This window comes from Belonocnema kinseyi, chromosome 10, assembly GCF_010883055.1.
Source record: "Belonocnema kinseyi isolate 2016_QV_RU_SX_M_011 chromosome 10, B_treatae_v1, whole genome shotgun sequence".
In the NCBI taxonomy this organism is placed as follows: Eukaryota; Metazoa; Arthropoda; class Insecta; order Hymenoptera; family Cynipidae; genus Belonocnema; species Belonocnema kinseyi.
The window spans coordinates 35,669,259-35,689,533 of NC_046666.1; the positions used below are offsets into that span (position 1 = coordinate 35,669,259).

General features: G+C 28.3%; 1 protein-coding gene across 1 annotated transcript in view; it reads left to right on the forward strand.

Moving 5' to 3' along the window:
- LOC117181076 (fibrillin-1-like) overlaps window positions 1-20,275 on the forward strand; it is a 189,299-nt gene that overhangs the window by 30,715 nt on the left and 138,309 nt on the right. The window contains exons 3-4 of the mRNA XM_033373644.1: window positions 15,281-15,299; window positions 18,515-18,627. Coding sequence (XP_033229535.1) covers window positions 15,281-15,299; window positions 18,515-18,627 — 132 coding nt within the window. The remainder of the gene's footprint in view (window positions 1-15,280; window positions 15,300-18,514; window positions 18,628-20,275) is intronic.

Consider the following 20,275-nt stretch of genomic DNA (forward strand, 5'->3'; position numbering starts at 1 on the left):
GTATAGAGCTCCAAGGAGATTATGTTGAAAAATAAAAAAAAATTTACCAAAAAAAATTGTTTTTATACTTCATTCTAAGGACTTATTGAACTACCCTCGTATTACGATTTCTACAAATCTAGTATCGTGCAAGAATAGAAATAACGATATTTGTAAAAAAAATCAGTTCTTCTAAGTTCAACAATAATTTGTGAACAATAACTTAAAAAGGAATACCTATCTGTATCAAAACTTTTTGTGAAACATTATCAACAAATAAACGCATATACTGGTAGAAGCCACTAATAGATATTTATTCATATAAACAGTCTATCGAAAATAATGTTTTGAAATTATTTTACTTAAAGTTATTTAATTGGCTTGAAACAAACAACATCATGAGCAACTGCTAAAGCTTCTAGAAAATACAAGAGGAAATTAGTGTTTAGACTCATCTAGCATTTTTAAAGAATGGAGACAATGGAATTTGTAAAATATAGATTTTTCTAACTTCAAAAAGCTTTTGTAAATAATAGCTTGTCGAGGATGCATATCTGTATCGAAACATGGCATTAAACAGCATCGAAAACAAACGAATATAATGTTAGAAGCCACTAATAGATATTTATTCATTCAATCAACTAATCAAAATAATTTTTGAAATAATTCAATTGGCCTTAAAAATCATAAACATTTGCAAAGATTTCTACAAAAGGCTTAAAGATATTGCGAATTCTACACATGTAGCATCCTCTAAGAAGGAAAAAAGTGATATTTGTAAAATATCGTGTTTTCTAGCTTCAACAATATTTTGAAACAATAATGTTGAAGAGGATACAGATCTGGCCTGAAGCGCTACGTTAAACCTGTATTACCAAAACAATGTTTTGAAATTATTTTCATTAAAATTATTTAATTGGCTCTAAACAAACATCATTAAGAACTAGAAATGTTTCTACAAATAGTTAAAGAGATTATGATTCATACACAGCTAGCATTGTTAAAGATTAAAAACAATGAGATTGGTAAAATATCGGTTTTTCTAACGACACAAATCTTTTGTGAACAATAGCTCAAAGAGAATAGGAAATATAGATATAGATAGGTTTTGAAATAATTTTGTACACATCTAGCACCGAAATCGAATATCGAAATGCGTCATTAAATGATGTAAAAAAAAACAAATATACTGTTAGAAGCCAATGGATATTTATTCACTCAACCAGTCTAACCAAAGAAATGATTTGATATTATTTAATTGGCTCTAAATTTTTTCTCCTTTTTCCAAATATGTTTCTATAAATACCTCAAAAGATTATGATTCGTATACAGCTAGCATTGTCAAAGAATGGAAACAATGATATTTGCAAAATATCTGTAAAATAAGATATTTGTAAAATATTTTTATTCATTCAACAAATCTAATAAAAATAATTCTTGAAATTATTTTACTTAAAATCCTAAAGTTTTAAAGAACCTTTTAGGAAACTGGATGAACTTTTGTGAATTAAAGTTGAATAAAAAATACGATTTTTGCCTAAAGCAGAAGATAAAACACAATTATGTGACTAAATACATTTTAATAAGCAATGATGAATTTGACTTTTTTTATTGTTGATGCTAAGATTTATTTTCTAAAATTTTTTGCAATACTCAATAGACTTTTTTGTCAATATTATAAACGAAATTAAAGATTAGGTCATTTTAAACTTGAAGGTACACCTAGAACATCCTTAAACATTTTTACATCGGAAACTTTTAACGTCTGAGAGTGTTTGAAAAGAAAAGTTCCGTTCTTAGGTTAATCGCACATGCTTTATTCATTGTAATAATACAAGATTGTTTTTTCCAATTATTTAAATGAAAAACTATAGATATGCTAGATTGCAAAACTGCAAAAAGTCGCTGAGAATTTGTATTTAAAAACACACTTGTTCAAATGTCCTGCTGAGTCAGGAATGAGCCTCTAAGAAATCCAACCTTCCTCGTGGAGAAATTTAATCTCTCTAATTTAAGATTTTATATTCAAGTTATTCAAGTATTTAAGTATTTAAGTTTGTATGCAACAAGATTTTATGCAAAAAGTCATTCTTTTTACGCAAAACACGAACGAATTTGTTCCTAAATACAAATAAATAATTACTTCGAGGGAATTATTTTTACAACTTTGTATAGTAATTTCTTTGAGTCAAAAGAATATTTTTCTTAAATTGAAGAAAACAAATTGAAGGAATAATTTCTTCAACTGAAGAATTTTTTTGTTAATTGAGAAAGATTTCTTATTTTCAAGAAAATAATATTTGGGACTAGCTGAACGTACATGGATGTGCTAAACCAACCCAGATTGGTAATAAATCAAAAGGAGATCAGCTCATCTCAAACTGTTTCTTTTTCACAAAGAGACAAAAGAAATTATCTTTAAAGAAGGAGAAAATGCAATTTTTTAGAAGTATAGTCTGGAGACGAAAAATCCATTTGTCATCGTTTTCCCTTTTTCTGACTGACGAAACGGTTCCACCACCAATCACCTGAGGTCAACTTCCCAGCTAGCATCTCACGGAAAAGTCTACGAAGTGGAGAGAAAAATAGGTGGAAAAGTGTAAAGACTGAAATGTGAAACTCGTGATCCATCGACCTTTTCATGGTTTGTCTCTGTCGATTGTCGAAAACTGGAGGAACAGAATTTTTCAATCAATCAAATTTGATTGGATTTCAAATAAGAAAAGAGAACTTCAGGCTTTATTTTGATGTCTGATAAAGATATTTCGGTATATTTTTCAAATATATGAAGAGCTAAGGAAGAAATAGGGTTTTCTTTCACGAAAATAGCGAAATAAATTCTTTTAAATACAATGATTGTTATATAAAATAATGGATTCATAATAATTTAATAAATTGAATATGATACGCTTCAAATTCTAAGATTTCAAGTCGATATATTTTGCATTTTCAACAAAATATTTGAATTTTCCACTAATAAAGATTTTCTACCAAACCGTTCAATTTCTAAAGAAAAGATACAAATTTTCATAAAAATAGTTGAACTTCTAATCAAATTATTAAATTTCTCAGCCCCTAAGACGATTTTTTTACAAGACATTCAAATTTCCAACGAAAAAACTAATTTTCAACCAAGAAAAAATGAAATTTCAACCATAAAATACGAATTTTCAACAAAACAGGTAAATTCTTTCAAATAAATTCAATCTTGATACCATATTAAATTCCCTATAAAACGATCTGAATTCGTAAGATTACATTTTCAATAAAACATTATCAGATTTTAATCAAAGAACTCTAATTTTTTAACAAAAAGTTATATTAACAACCAAATAGTTAAACTTGCAGGCGAATAAGACAAATTAAAAAAAAAGTTGGATTTTTTGAACAAAATAGTTAATTTTTCTAGCCGAAAGTATCATTTTCTTAGAAGGTAATTGCATTTTTACCCCAAAAAGTAGAATTTTCCACAGAAGAGTTTACTTTTATTTAGGAAAGATGAATTTTGTACCAATAAAGATATATTTCAACCAAGAAAGTTATCAATTTTTCACTAAATAGCTCAACTTACTACTAAAAAAAAGTTTTTAACGAAAATTGGAATAGTTATATTTTTAGATTAAAAAATTACTTATCGAATACAAAACAGAATGATTGTACCAACGGAATTTAACAATAAAAACACAAACAATTTTTACGAAAATAGGTGAATCTTTAGCCAAATAGATGAATTTTCTACCAATTTTCAACAATAAAGTTAAGTTTCGAAGCAGATAAGTCGAAAGTTTTAGGAACAAGTTGACATTTGCACCGAAAAAGATGAATTTTTAACAAGAGTTTCAATTTTGAATCTGGAAAAATAGAATAGTTACATTTTCAAATGATAAAATTATTTTTTAAACAACTGATTTTCCAACAAGAAAGTCAATTTTCAACCAAACAGCCAAATTTTCTACGAATCAGTTGAAATTTGAACCCGAAAATATGAATTTTCATCAACAAAGTTAATTATCAACCAAATAGTTGAAATTTCTACCTATTTTTCAACAACAAAGTTGCGTTTTGAAGCTAAAAAGTCAAAGGTTTTAAGAAAAAGTTGACATTTGTACCAAAAAAAGGTGAATTTTTAATAAGAAAGTAAATCTTGAAGCTAGAAAGCTAGAATGTTTAACAAACAAAAAGAAAGATTTTTTTACGAAGTAGTTCAACTTTACGCCAAGAAGTTTATTAAAAAAAATCTGAAAAATCTAGTAATATTTGATATTTCAACCAAAAAAGTTTGTTTTTTATATTATAAATAGTTGAATTTCACCAAATAGGACAAATTTTCAACAGAATTAGTTGAATCTTTATCTAAATTGATTCATTTTCAATCGAACAGTTGAATTTTTAACCAAAAAGGAGAAATTTGCAAGCAAAGCGATTAATTTTTTACAGAAAATGACAAATTTTCAATAAAATACATGCATCTTTAACTAAATGTAGTTGACTTTTCAACTAAAAAAATCAATTATCATTTAAAAATATGAGTTTGCAACCAAAAATTGAATTTTTACATTCTTAGTTAAAAGAATTAATTCTCAAACAAAGAAAAAAACTAATTTTTATTAAAATATTTGAATTTGCAACTAAAGAGAATGATTTTATATTCAATTGAGGAATCTTTAAAAACTATAAAATTACAAAAAAAAATTACTTTTCAAACAGTTTGTTAAATTTTTAACCAAATAAATTATGTTTTGAACAGAAGATTGATTGTCTACCAAAAATAACGATTTTTGAACTAAAAAAGATTCATTTCGAACCAAAAAGGTCAATTCTCTAACAAGTAGTTGATTTTCTAACCCGAAAGTATGAAATTTTAACCTAAAAGGTAATTAACAACCAAATTGTTGAATTTTAAACTAAAGTAATAAATCTTCAAACAGAAAAATGATTTTTTTTTACAAAGAATGCATTTTGAAAGCAATTAGTGGATTTTTTAACCAAAAAACGTGGTATTCTCAACGAAACATATCATAGTTGATATTTCATTCAAAAATATTTTATCTTTATATAAAAACAGTTGAATTCAACAAAAATATGAATTTTCAAGAAAATATTGACTGTTAATAAAAAATATAAACTTTTAACCAAAAATGGAATAGTTAAATTTTTAATTAAAAACATTAATTCTCAAAAAAAAATTTATGAAAAAAATAGTTCAGTTTTCAACCAAAGACATGAATTTTCAACTAAAATGTTAAACTTAAAGAACAATGTAATTTCAACAAACGAGTTAAATATTCAACCAGAATATAATTTTAAACCAAAAAGATTCTTTTTTGCCCAAGAAAATTAATTTTCTACCAATAGTAGTGAATTTTCAACCCTATAGTTGAATTTTAAACTTGAAAAATATAAATTTTCAACTAAAAATGGAATGGTGAAATTTTCACTTAAGAAAATGAAAAAATTTTTTTTTAACAAAATAGTTAAATTTTCAAACAAACAAATGAATTTTCAAATAAAATGATGCATCATGAAAAAAATTTCAACAGAAGAGTTCAACATTCCGCAAAAGGTTTGAATTTCAAACCAAGAAGATGATATTTTTATCAAGAAGATTAACCGTCTACTCAAATTGATGAATTGTCAAGCAAATCCTTCAATTTTTTTTATCAAAGATAAATAATTTTTCAACAAAAAAAAATGGAATATTTAAGGTTACCTCGCATAATTTCATAACGTGACTCCCTCCACCCCCGCCCTGCATCCACCCTCTCTGAATAACCGTACTTTTTCCCCTTTGAGTTACAAATTTGATGAAAAATCCCATTTGGGAGTGAAACTATAATATGCAGAATCAACAAAGACGGCTGCTGGTTGCAAATTACAGTCGGGGTAAAGTGGCATTTTAGGAAAATATCAGGGTGAAGAGGATCTCTTCGAAACTACTTGATGTCGTCAGGTTTCTCGTTATCGTTTGAAATAATGGGCATCGTGCTCGCTTCCGAGCAATTTACCTTCACTTTATCGGCTTTAACACTATTCACAGACCTGATCAAAGAAAACACTTTCCCACCCGCGAAACCTAGTTTCTTATATAAACATTGATGCCATAAAATCTAGATTTTCCTATCTTCAAAGATAGTGTACTCTCATCTCAGAAAATAATTCCAGAAACTGAGATTACAAATACACGGGGCTAAGCGGGATATGTGGGGTAAAGCGTTGCATTTGGGGTAAAATGGGACACCTGCTGTTTATTAAAAGAGAAAAATAGAAAGTCATGAAATTCGAAGATTTCGATGGTATCGCTTCAACATAACAAAGAATTCAATACAATTCGCGAAATTCTAGATTTTTTATGTCTGGCTTTCTCCGTATTTTTGCCCCGCTTCGCCCCGTTTAACGGTATATCATTTAAATAAACAGGAAATAATAATATGAATTAGGAAGCTCTGATTAATTTGTTTCTATGGGTCGGCTGAACTCAAAAGGTGGTTTTCTGCAATTTTCTTCTCCCCTGGCCAAGCGTACAAGCAAATGCGAGTATACTTCTAGTAAATTCAAATGCATCCGTCGGTTATTACCGGTTTTAAAAATGTTTGAATTTTAATCAATCATGGCTTATTTTTTCGAGAAAAATTTCCCATAAGTGTACTGTTTCATTTTTGAAAATAATTGAATAACCTTTAAACATAATTATTTGTTTAAAAAATGGTTTTAAACCAATTTTTTTAACCATCTTAGTCATGGATATTTTTTTCACATTTTGAAATAGTAGAGATGTAGACAATGGTTTTCCCACGAAAAACAGCAATCAATTATTAAAATTTAAGCAGTTAAAAAAATAAGTTATTGTAGAAACAAATTCAATTGTCTAAAACATTGTTAAAATAATTTTAAATTTGTAAATTTTAACATTTTTCTATTAGAAATAATGTTTTTCAAGTCAAATCAAGTCATCAGTAATATTTTTTTTTCTTAAAATCATATGAAAACTTTTTTTTTTAACTAGTGTATTTTTTGTAAGTACATTTTTATTATTGAAGGATGTTTCAAGATTATAAATTGAAAAATGTTTTGTTTTTTTTTTAATTTGCAAAAAACTCGTTTTTTGGATTTTGTTACTAATTTCTCATTAAAAAAATGGTATAAAATACGAAACCTCGATTCACAAGTCATATTTTTACCAATTAAAAATTGTTTTCGTCGATTATTTTCCAAACTGACAACTTTTCCACACTATCTTGTGTGCATTCACATATTTGAATTTTTATTTCCTAACTTAAAAAATATAAATTATTCAAAAATCCAATGTTATTCAAAAATGCTAACTTTAAAATTATTTTAAGACAATAATTATTAATTAATAATATCGAAATAAAAGCGTTTAAAATTTTTGAAATAAAATTTTGAAAATTTGATTAAAATAGGGTTAAAATTGAAAAATTTCTCATTCAAAGTTAAAATAAAATTATTTTAGTGTGAAATTTTGAAAATAGGAATATTGAAATGTCCAAAAGTAAATAATTTCATATTAGAATCTAATTCAAAACATTTGAAATTGCATTATTTCTTATTAAAAACAGTAAAAATTGAATTATTTGAAATTAAAAACTTTCAAATTTAAATATGTTTTAATTCGAAGCGATTGAACTTTGACAATTTAAAACTATATTGAATGTTTAAAAATCAAAGTTTCTAAAGTTCTAGAATTTTAAAGTGTTATTAGATGAAAAATTAATATAACACTAAATTTGATTTTACAAATTTTTCAATTACAAAAATGTATGCTTGGATTATGCTAAAAGAAAGTTTAAAATAAAAGTTAATTTTAAATGTTAAGCATTAAAAAGGAAAGCATTTCTACTACGTGAGGTTGAAAATTAAACGAATCCGAACTTCATGTAAAACTGAAAAAAATTTTAGTTAAATTTAAAATAAAATTTTACATTAAATAGTGCCCACTCATGTATAGTGGAGTTCCCGGTTCAAATCCTGACTGAGGCGAATTTTTTCTCCTTCTCCAAAAATAATAGACCATTGGTCGACACTATTTAATATTTAGCATACAAAATAAATTAAAAGCTTATTATTATTAATTTGAAATTGGAACTATTTCGCAAAAAAAAAAGTTTAGAACTTTGAAATAAAATAGTAGAAACCTGTTAGACACCCACATGGTGCGGTGAAATGTCTCTCTGAGTTTAAGAATGGACAAACAGAGAAGAAGCTGTCGGATTTTATTAGCTGAGTGAGCCTGGCGTTGAATCTGAACAAACGAAAGGCACAAAGGAACGAACGACCACATTGTGGTCACCAGGGACCACTACGTTTGTCCTACTCTGTAATATTAGTGCGATAAAGTTCAGTGAAATATAGTTCATTCTATATATACATATTTTGGTGGTTTAAAACATACTTTTTTTATTTTCTTCTCAAATGACACCTCTACAAAATGTTTTTTTTTGTATCAGAATGGCCCTTGGTTCTTGGCAGAATTTAAAAAAGTTGCCAATTCATGGCAATACTAAATAATCCAGTTGTAATCTTAGATAATATAATTGTCATCTGGATTAATCCCCGGAATTCAACAGCAATCCTTAGCAATCCACTTGTAATCTGGAGTATTGCATTTATTAGTTTTAGTAAACCACTGCACATTATTACGAATTTAATTGCAAGACAGTAGAGAATCCTCTTAATGCCAGCAATAAGTTATGAAATATTATACTACCTCATTAATAGTGTTAGGGGCGACAAAGACACCCTGCAAAAATTCATCCCCGCATGAAGAGACATTTGTAACACAGAAAAAACTGAAGTTAAATTTTTTTGCATATCAAATTTCCCGCTGTTAAAGTTTAAATGCCATTTGGCGAAAGTTTATCCTACGATGGAATAAAAGCCGTCGTCTGCTACAACGTTCTTAGCAGCAATGGGAAAACGGCAACGTATGAGTGAATTCGATCTATAAATCGGGAGACCAAATTTAAAACAACACAGAAAAAACAAAAGTTAACATTTGTTTCAGGTGAGACTTGCAACGGTTAAAAATTAAAAATATTTTGGCAAAAGTTTCACTGAGGTTAGGAGAATAATTCTGATCTCGTCTATTGCGTGACGCGGAAGTGAACAAATTTCGGTAAAACATGTAGAATTAGTAACAGAAAACACGAAACAAATTTGTTCTTACTGATATATTTCCTCCGAAATAAATTAGACTATTGCAAAGGAAATAAAACTTGCTTAATACCATTTAGCAAAAAGCGTAAAAAGCAACTGACAGATGGGAATCCCCGGTTCTCTCCAATTTAATGAAGTTTAACGACGATAGATAGCGCTGGCGTCGCAATCCTCGCTACATCTCGAATAAAAATGGAACGATTATAAGGCGAAAAATTATGCAGGCAAGGTTAAAAATCGAAAATTATTTTCGATTCATGTAAAGTTTATCCGGTTTATCGATGTTAACTTTATCTTTCATTTTTTCTGTGAACACTGCGAGTGATGTACGATATTTAATTCCAAATCATCATTTTGTGAGAATGCAAAGCCGTCTGAAAAGTGAGTCGTGAACACATACGACTGACGTGGCTTTCATCTGCTGGGGCTGTGATTAGTAATCGCAAAAGTACGGTTAGTAAAAACATTTTGCAACAATTAACCGTGTCAGATAAACTTTACAAGAATCGAAAATAATTTCCGATTTTTTACCTTGAGATATATCAGTGAGAACACTTTTTTCAGTGTTTTTTATTGATTGTTTCTACACGTTTCACCGAAATGTGCTCACTTCAGCTTGACGCAGTTTTTTTCACATTCCTGCTAAGGACGCCGTAGCAGACGACAACTTTTATTCCATCGTAAGATAAACTTTCGCCGAATAGCATGTAAACTTTAACAGTGGGAAATTTTACATGCAACAAAATTTAACTTTAGTTCGCGCTCGTTTCCGTATGTTTAATGGGCACACTTGAAATAAACTTTTTCAAATATTGTAAACACTATAACTTAAATCGAAAACTGTGATTTAAACTTCTGAGGAATTACAGCCATAAATTGTAACTGAATTTTTTTCGATTTGATTTTAAAGAGGGTTCTCAAAGCACCTACGGCTTTGACGATTATAGTCATATTACGAAACTCGCGCTTCGCGCTCAATTCTTCGTATTCCCTTGAACAACTTCATGAAGATAATTTGTAAATCTTGTTAAAATCTACTAAAAATAACGTTTTAAACTTATGGATCTCTTAAAAAATCAAAATTGTATTTTTTTGAAAATGATCCAACTTTTGGAACTTTTGTCTTATTAAAAAATTCCATGAAAATAGTTTCGAAAAACATATATTTTACACCTAGTAGAAATTTGGCTTGATATTTCTTAACCTATTAAAACAATTTTTTTCCTTTCTTAGATAATTTTTAAAATGTTAAAAATCATATAACTTTTTGAAGTTTTATTGAAATTAAAAATTTCATTAGTATTATTTGCAATTCTTTTGACGCGTATCATAAAGTTTGACAGAAATATATAAAACTCATTAAAAATTTTTACTCAAATTTTGAAAAAGCTCAAGATTTTTAAATTTTGTCTAATCGAAAAATTTAACTGACATAGTTTCTAAATATATTTGATATCTAGTGATGAATTCAAAAGAAAATTTTCTAATCTTTTAGAAAAATATTTATTTTTCTGAACATTTTCAAAACTTTCAAAAGTATATAACTTTTCTAACTTTCATCGAATTTACAAATTTTTTTTTGATTATTTGCAAGTATTCTGCCCATGTATAAGAAGCTTTGACAAAAAATTTTAATTAAAAAATTTTTTTTCTTCAAATTTTGAAAAAGCTCTAAAGTTTTTTTATTTTTCATAGAAAAACAAAAGAAAGTTTCACCGATATTTGTGTAAAATTTATCCTGTGAAGTTAATGTTTGTTGCAGAGAATCTTTCGTCGGAAATCGATTTAAAGTTTATCTTCTGTTTTTTCTATGACAAACAGACAGTGATACAATTTTATGATTTTCGGATTCTACGAGTTAAGAAACAGGGATCGAAAATTTAGACGATTACATTACACTATCATGAATGAGAATATTAACAATTAAAACGCAGATTATAAAAAAATAATCCTAATTTTTGTTAAAAGGTTGTGATGTTTTTTTAATATAGTATAGTTATTTATATTTTTCCCTCTGATTCTGATATAATTTCTTGTCCAATTTCAAAGTTTATTGGTAAATTTTTAAAAGTTTACAATAGACAAAATGGTGGTGGTTTTTGCGAAAATATTCAATGTTAATTTATTCAAAATTCCATCATTTTTTTCACTTGACTTTTTACATTCTCATTCATGAGTGTAATGTAATCGTCCAAATTTTCGATCTCTGGTTTTTAAAGGATCTTTACGTTTGAAGAATTAACATTATGAAAAAATGATAGTCTTTTGCTGAGTTTTCAGAAAATAATTTGAATAAAAAGAATAGTGAATGTCATAATCTCGAAAACGTATTTTAGAAATTGATATTGTCAATATGAAGTTGTCAGATATCTGAAACGCTTAGCAAACTATAAAATCATTATTCTTGATTTTTCATATAGTTTCGTTTGAGAATGCTTCTCGATTGCTTCCGCCATTTTCCGGTTGAGCCAAAAGGTTATGATTCACAACATTTTAAGGCCATGTGACGAGAGGGTCACGTGACCAAACCTGGTGTTCAATTTTTCTTTCCGAACTTACGTCTAAACGAAATCGGGTATCGCTCTGAGAGTTTGGGAAATGTAAGAGGAGGTAATAAGGTCCATCTCTCTGCTTTGTTCTGGTGGAAATGTTGAGAAAAATTTTCTTGTGAAGGAAACACCAATGGAAGTTTTCTTTCCCAACTTACTTCCACAAGGAATAACATATCGTGTTAAAAATTTGGCACGATAAATAGAAGGAATGCAAGAAAGTGTTTCTGGTCTTAAATAATTAGAATATTGAAAAACGTTTTTTTTAAATTACTATTTTGGAGAAATACCGACCGTGCTGTCGTCCAACCCTGCAAGCATGGACGTAGGAAACACGGGACTAGGCATGCCATCCTAACTTTGGCGAGCGGAGTTGAATCCACGGGAGGGGGAGAATTCCATGAGTGGGGAGAGCCGCCATCTTACGATGTGCCATTTGATTATGCGCACGAGCATTTTTGCCGACAAACTGTGCATGAAAATATAAACATGTAGGCGCTGCCATGTTTGTCGCGGAACATCAAAAGGTAGCGGACCTCCCCCTCATTGCATCACCCTCGCAATGGCATGCCTAGTCCCTTGTTTCCTATGATCATGCCTGCAGGCAATTTGCAATGTTGTCGATGGGCTAGTTATGAGGTTTATATTTATGAAAGTGGGGAAAAACGACAAAAATCGCTCCCGAACATTATGCACGAATAATGCAAAAACTAATGTTTGTACTTGAAATGCAAATAAACATATTTAGTCTGAGGTACGTTTCATTCTAGTATCAGCTGTGTCAAAGCAGCACTAGCGCAGCGAGTAGACAACTTCGAACTTCTAGGGGTCTGTGGGTAAAACAGATTGCATGATTACCGTCGGAGAAAGTTAAAACTTAAAAGTCAAACTTCTGCTGTAAAACCTAAATGTGTCTGTCGATAATCATTGTTTGCATAAATAAACTTTTTTCTTCCTCTAACTCTTTGCAAGGCCACAAACAATCCTTTAATATTTATTAAAAGTTCCCGAACAAAATTTTCGCGTTATTTAAACTTTTATTTTTCAATATGGGTGAAAAAATATTGATCTTAGGGCTGACTTGATTAGCTGTTATACTCATCACATGGCCTTAAATCAAAGTTAACTTTTTTTATTTTGAATTCATTCGTTTACTATGGTATTTAAAACATTAGGAATTATTTCTCTCGAAATTTATACACTAAGATAATAATATTTAATTTAATGAGTACAATTTATAAAATATTACATTAAAATACACTCAAGCTTATTATAATGAGTTACTGAGATATCAAATTAGAGAATCTTATTCATACAAGAACATTATCAATTCCGCTAAAAAAATCTATTTGATAGAAAGTCAATTGAATCATTGAAAATCGTAATGCCCTGAATTTTCAAGCGACGCAGCTTGGCCGAAATTTTTGCAAAATATTCCTTAATGTGAGTTAGCCGTGGGGTTTAGTTGTTAGGGAATGCGTTAGTGCTTTTTAGGTAAGTTAGGTTCGAATCTCGCCGCAGCCGTTCCGACTTTTCATAGCGATTAAGCGTGCGATTTATATATGTAGTGAATAAATTAAGTATCTAATAATAAAAATATTAATTTTACGCGTGTTTATGTATTCAGTTGTATTTAATTTGTATCGTTAGTTCCTCCTTCTAAAGGCTAATTCTCTTGGTGGAGTGAGTTATTTATCATATAGTCGTTTGAGATTTCTCATATGCTTTGTATGAGAACTTCAAACGATGTTTTCGCTCTTTCAAATAAAATGTATGACTGACGTTTTAAATTCACTTGTTAACTCAGATATCGTGAATTTTAAATTCTCGCAACTTTTATAAGTTTTCCCTGCTTTGAAACGATATTATACTAAATTTTCATCTATTTTTATCATTTTTTCTAACAAAAAGTCTATCATTGTATCTCGTGTTATTTTATATTTTTAGCGAAAATATTGATAAAATCTTTTAAGATTGAATGTTTTCTCAATAATACAATTTTTTGGTGTCTAAAAATAAGGAAGAGCATAATTTATCAGTCCTTTTTTATTATTCATCGCAACAAGAACTTGTATTGTTAAGAAAAAATCTTCAAGGATTTTTTACACATTTTTGCAAAAATTTGAAGAATAGCGCTAGATAGGAAAAAACTTTAAAACTATATTTTTCTAGAATTTTATAATGTATTAAGGACAGGGGAGTGTACGAGTTTCAGTATATAATAAATAACAAAATATTTAGTTAGTAATCAAATATGTCATGAATAATAAAATTGCACTGTCTGTAGTTACGGAATTTTCCGTAACTTTAACTCCTTTTCAGGTCGTTCAGGGCTAACGTTATGGACTTTTCCTGAATTCTAACCCCTTTTCTAGCTTGTGCAGGGCAAACTTTACGAAAAATTCCGTAACCATAGACAATGGATAATAAAATATATATTGAATAATATGCGCACTTAGTTGAGTATTTGATATAAGAAAGGGAGATTTATTCTAAAAATTTATCGAATTATTACGCAAAATATTGTCAAAACATCTCTGGAAAAACCGATTACTGCAATTTGTGACACATTCGTGACGTTTCTCGGGAAATACTGATTGCCCTAATTCCTGGCCTACATTGGAAAATGATAAGTTTAATCAGTTTAATGGCTTTTTTTAATGTGCCAGGGTGAATCACCCTCCAGGCAGTATATGTATTAACATTTCCTTAAAATAAGCCCTGCAGCCACTTGAAAGCAGTAAACGTTAATAACGTTATTTTTCTCTCCTGTAAATTTGGTGAAAATGTTAAAAATTTAATAAATTTAAGGAACATAATTGAGGTGTTAAGAACGATGACTAAATAAAACCCACTTTGGTCAAAAATAGTTTTTTACAGTTACAAGTACTTTAGGTTTTGGCCTATCGATAAATGTTTAAAATATGTAAAGAAACAAATTTTATTTTGCTACCAAACGTGGTTAAAGTTGAGGTGGTTGTTGATAAATGATTATGACCATTGTGTAAAGCTCATTTTATTTTTTCTTTATCTTATTGAGTGAAATAATTATGAGGATTAAACTTGAATTTTATGTTTCGTGTGATTTTTTATACTAAAAGATCATTTTCAAAGTTTAACAACTTTTTTTTTCTAAGTTTGCAATAATTCTCATAATTTTTATGGTAAAGATACAGCATTTTTCGGCAAACTTCTAAATATTTAGGGTAGGTCTAAGGTACTCTAAATCAATTCAATCAATTCTAAGTAAAAGAAATTACAACTTTATTTAATTTTTTTATTTCAATTTTATACTGCTTTTGTTTTTCAAAATTGAATAATTTAGATTAATCCAAGCGTAACTTGGAGTGATCCAAGTAAATTTGTTAATAACCGGTAAAAATAAAAATTAAAGAAATTTAAATGATATTAAACTTGAATTAAAACTCCTATTTAACGTCCAATAATCAAATTAATGCGCAGAATTCCTGAAAATAAAACCAAGAATCCAGCATCCGCCATAAAATTTTTCTATTCAAATAAAAAAAAATTTCCTAAAAAATAAAATAAAAAATATTTTTTTTTTGACAAAATAAAAGAGGAAAGAAAAATGAGAAGGCAATCAACCAGATCCTCTTCCTTCTTTTTAAAATTTTTTTCGTCTTTTTATTTTCATTATTATTAAATAACAATAAAAAACATTTTTAAATAAATAAATAATTAACGTTTCGGCACTCATGCAGCACCCTTATCAAGGCAAAAAAATAAAAAGACACTTCCCGTGCAAAAGGGAACAGCAACAAAAACACGATAATTTTCTCCTGACAGGAGGAGAGCATTGTGATTTTGTTGCTGTTTTGTTGCCTGCCTGCTCGGGAAGTTTTTTTATTCATTTATTTTTTGCCTTGATAAGGGTTCTGCATGAGCGCCGAAACGTTGGTGATTATTTTTTACAAATGTTTTTTATTGTGATTTGATAATACAGGGTGTCTAGTGACCTTGAAAACCTGGAAGTCCCCTTAAATTTTGTTTAAACCTACAAGACCTGGAAATCTCATTGATTTTTTCACGAAAACCTTGTATTTTAATTATTCGTTTTTTTCTTTTTTTTTAAACAGTTGTTTTATCGAAATGCGAAGAGTAATTAAAATCTTTTAGCCTATTATCAAAGAAACATCTCGTTTAGAAAAAATTTTGCTACTTAAAATTTTTTTATTCGTCAAGATATAATTGATCTTTTTTTTTTATTTCAGAATAAATAAAGATATTTTAAGGCACTTTTTCTTGAGGTGTTTAACCTAGAAATTAAAAAAATTATTAGTTCAAACTTTCAATGTTAATTCGAACATTTAATGAAGATTTAAAACATTTCACAAAGATTTTGAAACGTACAAAAGAGTTTAAAGATTTTAAAAAGGGTATACTAAACGACATTTCTAAGATTTCGAAACATTTGAAAGATTTTAAATAATTTTCAAATTTTGTAGGAGATATAAAAAGGTTTCACTAAGATTTGTAATAATTTAAATAATTCCAACGAATTCACAAAGATTTCGAATAGTTTACTAGGATTTCGAACATTGCACAAAGATTTTAAAACTTTCAAACGATTTTTAAGATTTCAAAGATTTGAAGTAACTTCAAAATTTGTTAGGAGATGTCAAAAGATTGCACAAAAGTTTCAAAGATTTCATAAAACATTCATAAAGATTTCAAATAATACGGGAATTTCAAAGATTTGATGAAGGGTGCAGTAGAAAAGATTTCAAGGATTTCAAACCATTTCAAAGATTTTAAAGGATTTAAAAATGTTTCACAAGACTTCAAACGATTACAAAAGATTTCTGAAAGATTTCTCAAATATTTTAAAGAATTCTTAAGGTATTCAAAACATATCAAGAATTTCAAAGATTCCAAGAAGGGTGTACACCAGATTCCAAATATTTCAAAACATTTAAAAGATTTTTAATAATTTCAAAAGGTTTCAACAAATTTGAGAAGATTTGAAAAGATTTTAATAATTTCAAACAAACAGAAAGATTTCACTAACAAAGATTAAAGAAACATTTCAAAACTGTTTCAAAGATTTTATAAAGGTTTAAAAAAATTTCACAAAGTTTTCGTAGGTTTCAAAGCTTTCAAGGACTTAAAAGATTTCAACAAGGGTACAGTACAACAGATTTCAAAGACTTAATAACATTTCAAATATTTTAAACGATATCGAAATTTCTTATAAGATTTCAAAAGATTTAACAAAGATTTCAAATATTCCAGTGATTTTAAATGATCACAATAAATTTCATAAAGATTTCACAAATATTTCAAATATTCTAGTGATTTCAAATGAGTACAAAATACTTAGAGAAGATTTCACAATTTCTTTAAATAATTCATAAGGATTTCAAAACATTTCAAGAATTTTAAAGCATTTAAAAAATTTTATGCGATTTCAAAAAGATTTCAACACATTTGAGAAGATTTTAAAAGACTTGAATGATTTGAAACAGACACAATAGATTTCGCAAACAAAGTGTAAAGAAAGAGTTCACAAAAATTTTAAAGATTTCAAAAATTTTAAAGATTTTAAAAAATATTTGAAAAATGCCAAAAGATTTCACAAAGACGACTCATGTTCGCAAAAAATTAATAATTTGTTCATTCAAGATTCGGTTTTCTTCAGAAATATCCACTTATTAACTAGAGTAATCCAAGTACTTTGGTGTAATACTATGTACTCTACTTGAAACCTTAAGTAATTCACTTGTCACCTCGAACAATAGACTTGTAATCCACTTTTAATATTTGCCAATCCACTTCCAATCCACTTGTAATCGCAGGAAGTGCTGAGGAATTAACTTACGCGTGAGGTTAGCTTGGGCAAAGTAATCCACCATAAGTTTATGTAATCCAGAGTAATCCTATGTAATCTCAGGTAAGCCAATTCAGCTGGATCTCATTTTTAGGAGTTGTGTCACTTTCGTTAAACTCTAAACATCTTCCTCGTATTAGTGCATATCAAAGAAATGTTTAACTCAATATTAGTATAATGCGATTCGATTAAATTTGGTTGGGGATTTCAAGAAAAATAAATTATAAGAACGCTTTCATTTTTCAGACTTTATGAATTTCGAACCACACCAATTTTTGTCTTCAGAGTAAATACGTCTAAGCATTTAATAGGCAGCTTCTTGCTTTCATTTTTTTTTCTGTCTGAAAGCAACGAGTGGTTTTCTTTGCTTGCAATGTTTAGAGTAATTGAAATGAGTCGTTGTTCTTTTGCTGCCATTTATCAGCAAACGCTTGAACCGTAAGACGCGAGCTTCAGCTAGGAATTTATCGAATGCTCTGGGAATGAGTTCTTAGCAATGTAAACGATTGACCGATTTAATAGCTGTACTTTTTCTAGGAATGATAAGAACATTGCTTCGAGCAATCTACGTTCAGGGAAAGCGTTTCCTCGTTGCTTTCAAATCTGAAAATATATTTTAATATATTTCTGATTTAATGAATATTAAGACAATAATAGTTTGACTGATTTGCAAAAAAAATTAATAAATTGCATTCTACATTTAAAAGCAGCCCTGTAAGTCCGTTAGGGAACATTCATAAATTACGTAACATTGCAGGTTACGTAATTTTTTAGCTAGTCCAAGAAAATCCATATATATTAAAAGTTGTAGTATAATACAGACTTAGTACTCTTTTCCACGGGGTTACTCACTAAGAAATCTTATATTGCTGCTCGAAAAATCTCAAGAGAATTCTTGGAGGAACTCTTGGAAATCTCTTCGCAATGTGGCAAACGTGAGAAATCTCGGAAATCTCTGATTTAGTCTGGGCAGAGTTGAGGTGGTGGGGAGGATTCCAATATACGATCCTATGCGTGGAACAAACCGCCGACTGAATCCGAAGGCCGCCGAGTTTAGCCGAGTCTGTAAAATCCCACGTGAGTTCTGATGGCGAGCAGTCGGAAATCTTGGAACTCCCGGCCGTCTCAAAGAAATCGTGGAAATCTCTATAAGAATTTAATACAGATTCCCGCATTCACAGTTTTAAGATTATTTCATAATTTTTTAATAACTGTATCATTTAGGGTGGAAAATTCAACTATTTTGTTGATCATTTGTCTTTTTAGCTAGCAAATTTGTCATTTGGGATTATAAATTCATCATTTTTGGTTACTTTCTTGTTAACAGTTTATCTTTTTGGGTAAAATATTGAACTATTTTCTTGAAAATTCAAATGAATTCTAAAAAAATCCTGGCTTCAGCATGAAAGTTTAATCATTGGGTTGAAAAAGCAAGTGTGTTTTATTTAAGTTTAATCTTGCTTTTTGAAAAATTCAACCCTTCATCTAAAAATTTAATTAGTTTGTCAAAAATTTATATTTTTTGACGAAATAATTCTACTCGTTTTTTGAATATTCTACTTATCATTTTTTTTGGTTAAAAATAGATATTTCTTAGCTAAAATTGAATTATCTGGTAGAATTTTAATACTTTTTGTTTTAAAATTCTACTAGTTTGCCAAAAGAAATATTTTTAGCCGAAAAGGTTTAACTAATTTTTTTGAACATTCTTATTATCATCTTTTTTGATAAAAAGTCATCTTTCTTGGTTGGAAATGGATCTTTCTTTGCTCAAATTTGACTGTCTGGTTGGATTTTTAACACTCTTTGTTTAAAAATTCTACTAGTTTTCCATAAGTCATACTTTTTTGTGAAAAAATTTAATTCGTTTTTAGCATCTTCTTTTTATCGTCTTTTTTGGTAAAAAGACATCTTTCTTACTTGAAAATTAAGGTTTTTTGGCTCAAATTCAACTTATTAGTTAAAAATTCAACCTTCTTGTTAAAAATGTAACTATTTTGTTGAAAACTCAATCGTTTTCTGAAAAATTGGATGTTTTGGATTAAAAATTCATCCTGTTGGTAGAACATTCAACTATTTATTGAAAAAGCATCGTTTTTCGTCGAAAATTAAATTATTTTGTTGATCATTCGTCTTTTTTATTTATTTCTTTTTTAAATTCGACTATTTGGTCGATAATTTATCTTTTAGATTAAACATTGAAATATTTATTTGAAAATTCAACATTCTTCTTAAAAATTTGTCGTCTTTACATGAAAATGTAATAATTTGGTAGAAAATTTAACTGTTGAAAGAAAATATTTTTTTTCTCAAAAAAATGAATCTTTTTAAGTGGAATCTTAAACTATTTTGCTGAAAATGCAATCAAGTCCTCAAAAAATCGTCATTCTAGGTTGCAAATTTGACTGTTTTGTTTAAAAGGCATATTTTTTGGTAAGAAAATTCAACTTGTTTATTAAACATTCTTCTTATAATCTTTTTTGGTAAAAAAGTCATCTTTCTTGACTGAAAATGAAGTATTTGTTTGAAACTGTAACTATTTTTAGTAGAAGTTAAATATTTTTTGTTTGAAGACTTGAACATTAGGTTAAGAATTAAACTATTTGCTTATACTCAACTATTTTGATAAAGTCTTTTTTTGCTTGTTAAAAATTCAAACCTTTTTTTGATTATTCGTTTTTTGGATAGAAAATTCTTCCGTTTGGATTGAAAATTCATCTTTTTC